Source organism: Pipistrellus hanaki, assembly GCF_964339955.1.
Source record: "Pipistrellus hanaki genome assembly, chromosome: 14".
Taxonomy (NCBI): domain Eukaryota; kingdom Metazoa; phylum Chordata; class Mammalia; order Chiroptera; family Vespertilionidae; genus Pipistrellus; species Pipistrellus hanaki.
In genome coordinates this window covers 30,735,264-30,747,401 of record NC_140516.1, presented here as the reverse complement: position 1 = coordinate 30,747,401, position 12,138 = coordinate 30,735,264, and the positions used below count along the sequence as shown (strand labels likewise).

At 39.2% G+C, this 12,138-nt stretch overlaps 2 protein-coding genes across 3 annotated transcripts in view; one reads left to right on the top strand and one right to left on the bottom strand.

Moving 5' to 3' along the window:
• Positions 1-12,138, bottom strand: part of LIPK (lipase family member K) — a 253,310-nt gene that overhangs the window by 54,424 nt on the left and 186,748 nt on the right. The window lies entirely within an intron of this gene.
• Positions 556-12,138, top strand: part of RNLS (renalase, FAD dependent amine oxidase) — a 218,512-nt gene continuing 206,929 nt past the window's right edge. For both annotated transcript variants that reach the window (XM_084904351.1, XM_084904350.1), the window contains exons 1-4: positions 556-706; positions 1,696-1,801; positions 2,400-2,542; positions 6,319-6,477. In XM_084904351.1, the coding sequence (XP_084760477.1) occupies positions 589-706; positions 1,696-1,801; positions 2,400-2,542; positions 6,319-6,477 (526 nt within the window). In that variant the 5' untranslated portion in view covers positions 556-588. The remainder of the gene's footprint in view (positions 707-1,695; positions 1,802-2,399; positions 2,543-6,318; positions 6,478-12,138) is intronic.

Genomic DNA, 12,138 nt, shown 5'->3' with positions numbered 1-12,138 from the left:
CGTCCCAGCCATTTTCAATACAGGGATAACCAATGGATGATCTTGCCCCAAACCCAGCCATTTTTAATACAGAGATAACCAATGACCAACTGGATCACTATAGGAGATGAGAAGGTAGAGGAATATAATATATACCACTGGGCTCTGGTGGCGGAGAAGCGGAGGGTCTATACAAAAAAGTATTGGAAATAAAGAAACATTAGAAACAGAACTGATATGTGTCTCTTTTGATTTCTTCTTCCTATTCCTTCCTCCCACCATCAAACAATTTCTGACTGCCTTATATGAGACACTGTCTGTTCTGAGGAGGTCACAGGCTTGGCAGACACAGCCAAGGAAGCAAATACAATGATCTCATGAGTTTTATTAATCGGATTCTGCAGCTCATCCACCCAAGGTCACCTGCAGGCTTTAGGCGCCCAGCAGCGCCCACGTGGGCAGCTCCCTCCGGGGCCAGCCCGCCACGCGGGCCGGGCGCCGCTCCGCCCCCTGGTGGCCGGCGGCGGTACTGCGGGGACGCACCGAGCGCCGCTCCGCCCCCTGGTGGCCGGCTGCGGGACTGCGGGGACGCGCCGCGGAGACTCGGCCATGGCGCGGGTGCTGATCGTGGGCGCCGGGCTGACCGGGAGCCTGTGCGCGGCGCTGCTGCGCAGGGAGGCGGCCCGCCCCGTCCACCTGTCCGTGTGGGACAAGGCGGGCTACTCAGGTGGGTCGTCTCACGGCCGGGACGCGGGGAACGACGCCGCCCAGACGCCGGCCTCGGGGGTGGCGCGGGCCCCTCCACCGGGGAAAAGCCCGAAGAAAACGGGCCTCCCCGGGCCCCGGCGGGGCGGGCCTGCGCCGGGACACGTGATCGGAGACTTCCGCTGCCGGGAACGGCCGCCGCCGGGCGAGGGGGCCGCCCCGGGCCTGGTGGGCGGCGGCGAGGCCGGGCTCCCGGGCGGGGCCGGGCCCGAACCCCTGGGCCGCCGCAGTCGTTAATACACAAACGCCCACGGGGGGCTGGGGGGACCCGGGCAGGTCTGAGGATCCCAGGGGGCCCGCGGACAGAGACTCTAGGGAGATCCAGTGTTCAGGATCCTGTTCTCCCGAGCCCTGCCTGAAAGAGGGAAAGCTGACCTCGATGGATTCATTCTCACGTTTCATTCATTCCTGTCATTCATTCATTCATTCATTCATTCATTCATTCATTCACGTTAGTAACTATATTCACCTCACGGTGTCCTTTAAAAAAATATCCCAGCCGAAACCGGTTTGGCTCAGCGGATAGAGCATAGGCCTGCGGACTGAAAGGTCCCGGGTTAGATTCAGGTCAAGGGCATGTAGGGCACATCCCCAGTAGGGGGTGTGCAGGAGGCAGCTGATGGATGTCTCTCTCTCATTGATGTTTCTAACTCTCTATCCCTCTCTCTCTTCCTCTCTGTGAAAAATCAATAAACTATATATTTTTTTAAAAATAAAAAAAAATCCCAATCAGTGACCAAATTGTGTCTTATCTACTTGCTGCCAATATTGGAATGCAAAACCTTCAACTGAAAAAAAAAAAAATTTAGAAAAAATGTCATCTACACCAGCTGTCATGGAATCCATGCGGGGTATTGGGGTGCATAGCTTTCCTGGGTTCATTTTAAGGCAGTTGGGGGGGGGGGGCATTGCAAGGTTCCTTCTAAGGTTCTTTCTGTGGGTGAATTCCAGGGGGAAGAATGGCCACCACCAGCAGCCCTTACGACCCGCAGAGCACCGTGGACCTGGGCGCCCAGTACATCACGCGCACCCCGCAATATGCCCAAAAGCACCAAAGGTGAGCTCCTCCGGGGGTGGGATCGGCTGTGTGACCTGAAAACACAAGCCAACCGTTTCTGACAGTGTTACACTTTGCTCCTTGGAGTATAGTCACATTATTATGCTATTATCATTTTCATGATATTAGCAGTAAAAGGTTAACCTAAGTAAAATGGGAAAGCTGTTCCTACATGCCTCCCAGGGTCCTTGTGAAGATCAGAGGAGATGTTCCGTGGAACACAGCAAGGGCTGGTGAATATGAATTACTATGTTGGTGTTGAGGGGGAAGACAAGCTCGATGGGATGGAAGTTAATCGTAACCAATTTGAAACCGTTGTACAGAATGCCTTTCTGTTTGTCTTTACTGACATGAGTTCTGAAATGGACAGGAAAATAGGCCTTTGCTTAATGTCAGCAAAAGGTTTATGGCTTCTCAAGACATTTTCATTCTTCACTTGAACTGCAAATGTTATTAACACAAAACATGTTGAGTTGACCACAGGACAACATCTGATTATTACTTAGTGTTATAATCTCTAAGAATTCTTGCAAGAGAATACGGTCTGATAGAGCTGATTATAGAATGCCATTATGTATTATATGTTGATTTGTTTCAGTTTTTATGACGAACTGCTAGCTCATGGCATTTTGAAGCCTCTGACCTACCCTATTGAAGGCTCGGTGATGAAAGCAGGAGACTCTAACTTTGTGGCACCTCAAGGAGTTTCTTCAATTATTAAGCATTACTTGAAAGAATCAGGTGGGATTAGGATTTTCTCTGTCTTCCTTTAAAATTAAGCACACGTTATCAGATATTAATACTTCAAAGAAAGTTATAAAGTAGATGTTCTCTTATTCACCACTCAATAGCTAGCTTTCCTCTGCTAAAGTCACCACTAATAGTTTCCAAGGCGTGCTTCCAGAGAAATATTTATACAGCTATCACTCTACCTGGCTGTCTCTATTTTCTATTCATGCATGTTTATATTTATTCTTTTTAAAAATACACATGGGATTTTTTTACATAAGCCATTCTATACCATGTTTGGTCTATGTTTATAGTAAATCTATCTATCTACCTATCTATCTATCTATCTATCTATTCTTTTTCTCAAGCAGTACATTTAGTTAGACATTGTTCACATCTCTTCAGGTGTCATCTGATCAGTTCTGAACTTCTGTTCCCTATTTGTAGGAAATTATTGTAGGAAAATGAATTTAGATTTTCTCTTTAATAAGAGGAAGGCAGGGGATTATATTAAATAAATACATAACACACACATTTGCTTTTACACAATGTTTAAACCTTCTTAATATTCTGATATGTTTATTGCTACCTGCATATTTTTAAAAAATTTATTAAATATTATGTGCTGAGTAAACAGTGGTAAATAAGAGACATGGTTCCTGCCTTTGTTAATGTAGAGTGAGGTAGAGAAGAAAGACACTAAATTAATTACGTACACACACAAAGGCACATAATAAGTGCTAAGAAGGAGTGAGAGCGTTATGAGGGAGTGTATAATAAGAAGGCCTAATCTACTGTGAGTTTCAGAGGAGTGAGGGGGAGAGACATGTCTGAGAAGGTGTCACTGAGGATCTAATGTCTTCATGGGTACCCCAAAGGTAAGCAAGAGTGAACTAGGCCAAGAGCTGATGGTGATAATGGCACACAGTGGACACATGAGTTGAAACTGTTTAATATCGGAGCAAGTTGGTGCATTTGAGGAACTAAAAGGTAATGATGACTCGAGAGTAGTGAATGAGGGAGCAAGTGATAAGAGATGAAGTTCAAGACTAGGACAGGGGGCCAAATCATAAGGGGCTTTGTAAACAATGCTAAACATTTTATACTTTATCTTATGTGCAGTGGGAAGCCATCGAGGAATATTACACAGAGACAGACATGGTCAGATTTACTAAGCTCAGAAGTAACTCTCGAGAGATTTTGTGTAATTTTCAAAACTGTTTTAAAATGAGAGTTTCCAGAGCCCACAGATTTTAATATCTGGTCCTTTGGAAAGTTAGTAATTGCTTTCATAAGGAAAAGCTACTTTCCCAGAAACTTCACTCCTAGTAGTAGGAAAGGAGAACCTTCTGGTTTGTAAGAATGGTTATACTATCACCCTCTACCTCTTGAGATAGATACTCCTTTTGGGGTGATTTTGCCAGTTGCGGTGTTGGATTTGGGTCTGTCATCTACGCCAAGGGTTCGCACACTTTAGTAAGCCTGGGTGTGTGGGGGGGGAGGGAGGAGATGTTTAATATAGACTGTTGGGCCTGATCCCAGAGATTCTGACTTAATTGGTCTGGGTTGGGGCCTGAGAATGTATATTTCTAACAAGTTCCCAAGTGCAGAACACTTTGGGGCCATTGGGATTACAGGTGCAAGGCTGGATATGCAGAATTTCTAGGTCAGTGGACTTCAGTTCCCTTACACACACATATATTCACCAGCACCAATAACATAGTATACTCCTGTCAAAGGGAATATTATGTGAAGACACAACTGAATAAAATAAAAAATCCATTGACTTCACTGAGGTCAGGCAGGACCAAGACCAGAGCAAGGCAAGTTGGGGATGAGCCATCCTAAATAAATAGAATGGATTGAAATGGAGCTGCTCAGGTTGGAGAAAAGGAGATGATGGTTGTTGAGTTGAAGGCTTTTGTGCCTTCCTAAGCAGGGCCTCAGAGAAACCTCCAGACCAGCTGAAGTTCTGTTTATAAGCCCTTGCTCCAATCTTTGAACAGAATGGTGCTAATTTGCATTTGCTTTAAAATTTTGAGTTTTTTTTTTTTTTTTTTTTTTTTTTTTTCTACATTGCAACATTATTTAAGGGACAGTGAAAGATGCAAAGGTATATGAGGTCTGGAGACCTGACATGGAGAAGCCTAGAAGGTTCTGGGTAGATAAGACATACCTAGAGCAAACAGAAATTTTGAATGAGTGGTAAAAGCAGGATGTCTTAGATGAAAAGGATCACTTTGAGTTGGAAAAGCTACAAAAAAAGAAAGTTTCATGGTCAACATTGGACCTAAGCAGGATATTTCTTTCCTGGTAACATGAGCTTTTCCTTTCAGTGTGCTTTTATTCTCATTTCACTTTTCAGATCTTTCCTTTCTATTCCTGAGGCTGAAAAAAAGTGAATTTGTTTTTAAATCTAAATTTCTGAAAACTGGAATGTGAAGTGAATGCTAGTGTACCAAAGAGACAGATTTAATTATATTTTATCTTTCAGTTTCTGATTCATAATTCATTCTCTTAAACCAGTGATTTTCAGCCAGCGTGCCACAAGATTTTTTTTTTTAAACATGCAATTCCTGACCATTTAGTTTGTCAAATAAAGAAATGACAACAGCCAACACAACAATAGCCATCTTATGTGAATAAATCAAAATTATACCTGTAATTTTTCTTTTTCAGATCGGTAAAAGTATTTTTGACTGGTGTGCTACAGAATTTCAGTAGTTAGTGCATGAGATGAAAAAGGTTGAAAATCACAATCTTAGTTTTAGCCAGTTTGACTCAGTGGACAGAGCATTGGCTTGTGGACTGAAGGATCCCAGGTTCAGTTCTGGTCACAGGCACATGCCCGGGTTACCGGTTTGATTTCCAGTAGGGGGCATGCAGGAGGCAGCCGATCAATAATTCTCTCTCATCATTGATGTTTCTCTCTCTTTTTTCCTTCTCCCTTCCTCTCTGAAATCAATAAGAATATATATTTTTACAAAGAAAATCACCATCTTAAATAAGTATTGATTAAACACTAGTATGTGCCAAGTACTAAATGCTATATATTGAAACAAAACAGACTTAATTACTGACTAAAAGGGAAGAAAACATTAATCAAATAATTACTCTTATAAGTATTAAAATACCTTTGTGACAATTGCAAAGAAGGAACATGCAATGAGAGGATATTCTAGATTGTATTTCTCTTAATTCTTCTTAATGAAGATAATCGATCCATTGATGAGTACTTGGATTTCTCTTACAGAGACCTATTTTAGGTCTAATAGAGAACAATCATTCCTCTAATAGGGAGTGGTGCTCTTTCTTGCTCTTATCAGAAAGAAGAATTAACACCTTTACTAAAATATATACTTGCTCTACAATGATAATGAGCTCAACGTCAGAGGGATGCAGCTCTAAATTACGGCATGCCATTTCTGAATCTGTTTCCTTATCTGTGAAATTAATTGGCATGTATACTAAGTGCTTGGCATAGTCTTGACATACTGTAGATGCTTAATAAAAAAAAATAGCTATGGTTACTATCCTCATTAATTGTAATAGTATTTCCCATCCCCCACACGCTCAGAGCAGACATTGATGGGCAGGTCCAAGTGTGACAGATGGAGAGGAATTCCCCCTAAATGATAAAGAAGGTAAAGAAAAGCGACCCCAGGGGCTGGAGAGGGCAAACGGCACCATTTTATTCGCCCGAATGGATCTAATTGGCAGCCCTTCTTCCCCCATTTATTCCTGTGGAAAATTCTGCTGACGTGAACATGGTTTTGCTCTTGGAACAGGTGCCAATATCCGTTTCAGACAGTGCGTGACCCAGATCAACCTGAGAAACAACAAGTGGGAAGTCTCCAAGGAAACGGGCTCCCCTGAGCAGTTTGACATCGTCGTGCTCACGATGCCGGTGCCTCAGATCCTGCTGCTGAAAGGGGACATCGTGAACTGTGAGTCTCAGCCCGTGCCGCCTACTTCAGGGGACGGGATTTTTATTTTTATGTTGTTTTTGAAAGAGCAAGAATTCAGCGTCACTCTCTTAGCAAAGGGTATAGTATGGATCCTACCGATTGGCATGTTTTATAAACGGATACAACGGCCTGGTTCACTGTCTTAGTCTTGGTCAGACTAAAACACATAACGGAATTTTTTCCTTAATCAGTTACGAGTTGAATGCTTTTCTTATTGCTCCTGCCTCTGAGAAGTAAATCATTTTGCTGGATGCTCAGTAGGGTAGCCTGCAAGAAGAGCAACCTCTTGGTGAGCCCCTGAGAAAAGGAGGTTTTTCCGACACGAACATTGATGATGAGAATCCCTGGCGAACCTCACCTCGGATTGCTCTGGAAGAAGAGCCTCGTGTTCCTCCCTGCTTGGGATTTGTTGGCTCACCTTTTACAACTAGCTTCTTCCCCCCTCCCTTTTTTTTTTCTTCTTAAAACAAAAACAAAAAAACCAGCCTTAAGATATAATTCACATACCATACATTCATTCATTTTTCAAATGTTCATTTCAATGCTATTTAATATATTCACCAATATATGCAACTATTCCCATCCATCCTCAATTTGGGACCATTTTAATCTCCCCCCAAAAAGAAGCCCCATATCCTAAAGCTATCACCGGTGTCCCTCCATCCCCATCCCTGCCTCTAACCCTAAACGAGCTGCCATCTGCTTTCTGTCTCCGTAGATTTATTTCCCCGTCGCCTAGGTTCTTAAGGAATGCTCCGCCGTGGTTCGCTTTGCCTCCACCTCTGTCAGGTTTCACTCACGTTCCTTCTTCCATTTTGTCCAATTGAGCCTGACCCTTGCACATGTGTCAAACACAAGGCCCGCGGGCCAAATCCAGCCCGCCAGGCCTTGCAATGTGGCCCGCACCGCGCTGTCATCACTGCACTCCGCTGTCAGTTTATGACATTGTCAGTTTATGACTGTTCAGTAAACCATTCGGCCCGCGATTTAGGCTGGATTTTAGATTTTGGCCCCTTCTCTGATTGAGTTCGACACTCCTACTTCAGAGCATTGGGAGGACACTCCATCTTGCCTTGAAGCCACGAGTTAAAATAAGGCAGAGCTTGGCGCTGGTGGGCAAGGTCGTTGGTCATGTGGGAATGGCTGTGGATATTGATGTGCCTGGAGCTTTTGACTTGTTGCATGACTGAAACTGACGTTGAAGTTGATTGAGGAATGGCCTTTGATGCCACTATGAGAAAGAAAACTGGTATTAAATATAATTTATAGATCAGAGATTTAGAACTGTCATAGAAATTGTTCTCCGAGGAAGAAAATTGCTGTTGATGACATCTTGAAAGTAATTTGCTGTTCCTTAAATATCAGTTCCACCACCCAGTAACAATACAGCTTCTTATCTAGTACAGTGTGAGGTAATAATATAGAAGGGATTGAAATATTTATTATGTAGCCATAGGCAAATTAGAACACGGATTTCAAAGATCTCTGTCGTGAGTCTACTTCAAGTCTATTGCCAAAGTCACTTTAAAGTAGGATGATTTACTGCCATGGAGTCTGTAATAACTGGATTGATTTCAAGACTATTAAATAACGTACTGTAACATCTTATTAAAACAGTTATTGGTCAGTGTATTCAGTTGTGTTGTAAATTATGTATTCCAATTAAAAAAAAATCTCATCGAGGACATTTTTATTGATTTTTTAAAAGAGAGAGGTGAAGAAAGAGAGAGAGATCAATGTGAGAGAAACATTGATCAGTTGCCTCTCCCACTGGCCCCAACCTGGGGCTGAACCGGAAACCTATTTATGTGCCCTGACCAGGAGTCGAACCCACAACCTTTTGGTGTACAGGACAACACTCCTATCAACTGAGCCACACTGACCAGGGCTACATATTCCAATTTTTAAAAGCTACGTAGTCTTGTATCTGAAGAGAGATCCTTCAACATTGCATTTTGAAAATATTCATCAATATTTGTATTAGTGACATAAAAAACATAATATCTGAGATATGTTTAAGGGCCTTCCAAAAATAATTTTATTTAGATCATATATATATATATATATATATATATATATAATATATATATATTTATACATATATATTTTGAGTACTTGAACTGTATTGGGCTGAGAGATAACTTAATCCTCCTACTCATATTATATTTCTTTATTTCTTTCTGGGGTTTGGGGAGCAATTTTTGCTTTATGATTTTTGATATGATTTTATTTGATTCATAATATATCTGCTACATCCTTTTTTACTTTTAGCCTTTCAGAGATACTTCATTTTGGAGGCACCTTTATTTGTTCATCTTTGAGTCTAGTAATTTCATAAAGATATATAATAGTTTCGTGTCACTTTTGCAGGGGCATGCTATTCCATTTTTTACTTGAAAATCCAGCTTTCCCTTTATTGTCAGCTAAGTTTTCTTCTAAGACTTGAGAAATTATTTCTGGCCCATTTATTATGATCTCAGAATATCTTAAAAAATATAAAGTATCTCCCTCCCATATCTGCTATTTTGTCTCAACTTATTTTCAACTTTGGTCTTTGCATTATTTTTTAACTTCCTTTTTCTAGCCTTCTCTCCATGTTACCCATGTAGTTTTCAAAAGTGTTCTTTTTGTTCCCTTGTTTGAGATACTGCTCCAAAGAGGTCATTGCCTGAGTGTTTGTTTTACTATTCTGCTTTGTGGCAAAATTTTTCTAATATATATCTCTCATCAGTTCATTTGTTAGGTTCTGTTATGTTTTGTTGTCTTTCTCCATTTCTCTACATAGGTCCTTCTCTAATCATTAGTCATCTTTAAATGGAGCTATTTCTCTCAATTTTGTGAAGAACACTGTTGTCCGGAAGGGCAGACATTCAGTTTAAAGTATGTTGTCTCAGAATACTGTCTGTATACATTTTGTAAATATTTACCTGTGATGATTGAACACTAGTGATCATTAATATGATAATATATTTATTAATATGAAATATTTCAAAAAATTTAACTTAAAAATAAAAAAGATGCATCTATATTTTTTAATCAGCCAAAAGTAGTTTGACAGAGACATGTTTACATTGGTTATTGCTTAAAGATGATTTTTAGATTCTTTATATTTTTTGAATAGTCATAACTTTAAAAATGAGGATAATTTAGTCTTACTATTAAAAAGGATAATGCTGTCAACATCTGAAAAAATGTATCATGCTAAAAAGAAATACATTTTTTCCTCTTTTCTTTTTTAGTGGACGAATAAGATGGAATATGTAGACTTTTTATGATGAGAAATTTAAGAATGACTGACTTGGTACATTTGATTGATGGGAAGGGTTTTTGGGGTGCTGTATTATCTCAATTAGAATTGGACCCCATGCAAATCATTCTGTGTTTACTTCCTTGTTATGAAATAACCCAATCTGCCAGTAACCCTTTAACAGAATGTCTTAACAATTCTGACACAATACCTGTGTGCCTAAAGCAAAGAGGTTAAAATCATATGCTTTCTCTTTGTAAGTTTCAATCATGACCTCCGTATGAGGAATGAGCTCATCTCTTTTTTCTGTGTTTGTGGAGAACATTAAATCTCTTGAGTATTAAGCATTTTCAGTTTCTATGAAGAGACATTCATTTACAAAGCTATATATTGCCCTCTAGTGGATATCGCTATATATTGCAGTTCCTGTCTGAATTTTTACTAGAGAGGACTATGAAGATGACTGAAATATCAAATATATATAAAACTATCACTGTAATATAATTCACAAAACTCCATGTTATAACAGGGAAACAAATGTTGGCCCATTATAATTAGCTAATTTATATAAAATTGTTCAGTATCATTTTTCTTCTAATATTATGTATTTTTTCCATTTCAATTGTATTTTATAATTAATAGTTTATTGATGAAAATTTTGAAAGTAAAAGTAAAATAGAATATAGTCATAATTCTAGCTTAATAAATATTAACCCAGTAAATACACATTTCTAGAGATTTTTAAAGGTAGAAATAAAATTTGTTTTCTGTTTTCAAACTTTATATTTTAGGAATATCTTTCCAATGCCATTGAATGTTCATGTGTTTTCATGATTTTAACTACATAGTGCTTTATTCTTCAGGTCTACCTTGAAGTATTAAAGCAGTGAGTTAGATATTTTAGGTTTCCAGTGTTATCAAGTATTGCTTGACAGTGCGAAGCTGAAACAGATTTTCTTCCCCAAGATCCTTTCCTCAGGGGAGGCTATTTTGCTATAGAATAGGGCCCTCTTGATGGCTTTTGTTTTAAGTTTTCTTTAAAAATCTATTTTATTTCTTTCTATGTGTTCTATAATGATGTTTCATTAAAAATTCCCATTGAAATATTGATTTGAATTACATTTAAATTATTAATTTAGGGAGATTTAATGTGTTTACAATAGTGAACCTTGCATCCAAGGAAATCAAATAGTTCCTCATTTATTTAGGTATTTTTATGTCCTTCAGTAAAATCTTGTAGCTTTTAATCTTAAGATCTTACATATTTCTTATTAGCCTTATTATGAAATCTTTTATGATATTTGTGGATATTATGAATAATGTCCCTTTTGTTATCTTATGTTTACTTAGATGTTTCCAGAAAATACCACCCAGCTGAGTTTCTAAAACCAACATGGAAAGTCTGTTTCTTTTGATAGGGGAATTCAACCTAGCTATTGCAAAACTACTATCTTTTTTCAACCTTTCCATTGATGTCTAGTATTTATTTTATTTTGTTTTTCTCCCACTTTTTAACATTTTCTTCTATTTGCCAACTTTATCAAGTATCACAATCTTAATGAATGACTTAATTCACTATGTAAGGTGTGTATTTTATGGTAGGATTTAAAAATAAAGAACACGAAGACAGGAACTAGCCCTGACTTACCTGTCCCTGTTTTCTCAGGATTCCTTTATGAGTGCCTCATGTATGGTAGGCCTTTGGTCTCTATTTACTGAATGAATGAATGAATGAATGAATGAATGACACAATCTGAAATACGTCTTGAAGGACAGGCAGAAGAAAAGGAAGAGAAAAAAGGATCCTAGCAAAAAATTAGGAATAGAAATGCTTGTTTTATATTGTGGGGACTGATTATGGACTGGGGATAAAGGTTTTATGGTGGGGAACTTGGAGAAATAAAGTTGGAAATGTGGGCAGACTGTTGAGCTTGAATGTGAACATCTGTTGAGCAAAGATCAGAGTTCCTAGTTCATCAGAAATACTGAATCTACCTTTAAACCTGGCTGGATACATTGAGATGGTAAATAACTCTACCTGATTGGATTGGGAGAAAGAAAACATTTGCAGGACTTGGGAGAGGGAACATTGTTAAAAGGTTTTTAATCTTAACATATGCACTATCCTTAGACACTTAGAACTTTAGTAAGCTATAGCACAAAATGCATAATCTTATAACTTATTGCATATTACAGGATATAATGATAGCATATTGTTCATAATAAGCACTTTCAACCTCCTTTCTCCAACTTCCAGAATCTCCCATCATCAATGATGGAAAAACGAGAACCAATTCTTTTTACTAAAATAACTTCAAATTCTTCATTTTTCCTTGACATTTGCTGAAAATTTTTATTAAAAACTCAGGAAACAAAAGTCTTCTCTTCATCAA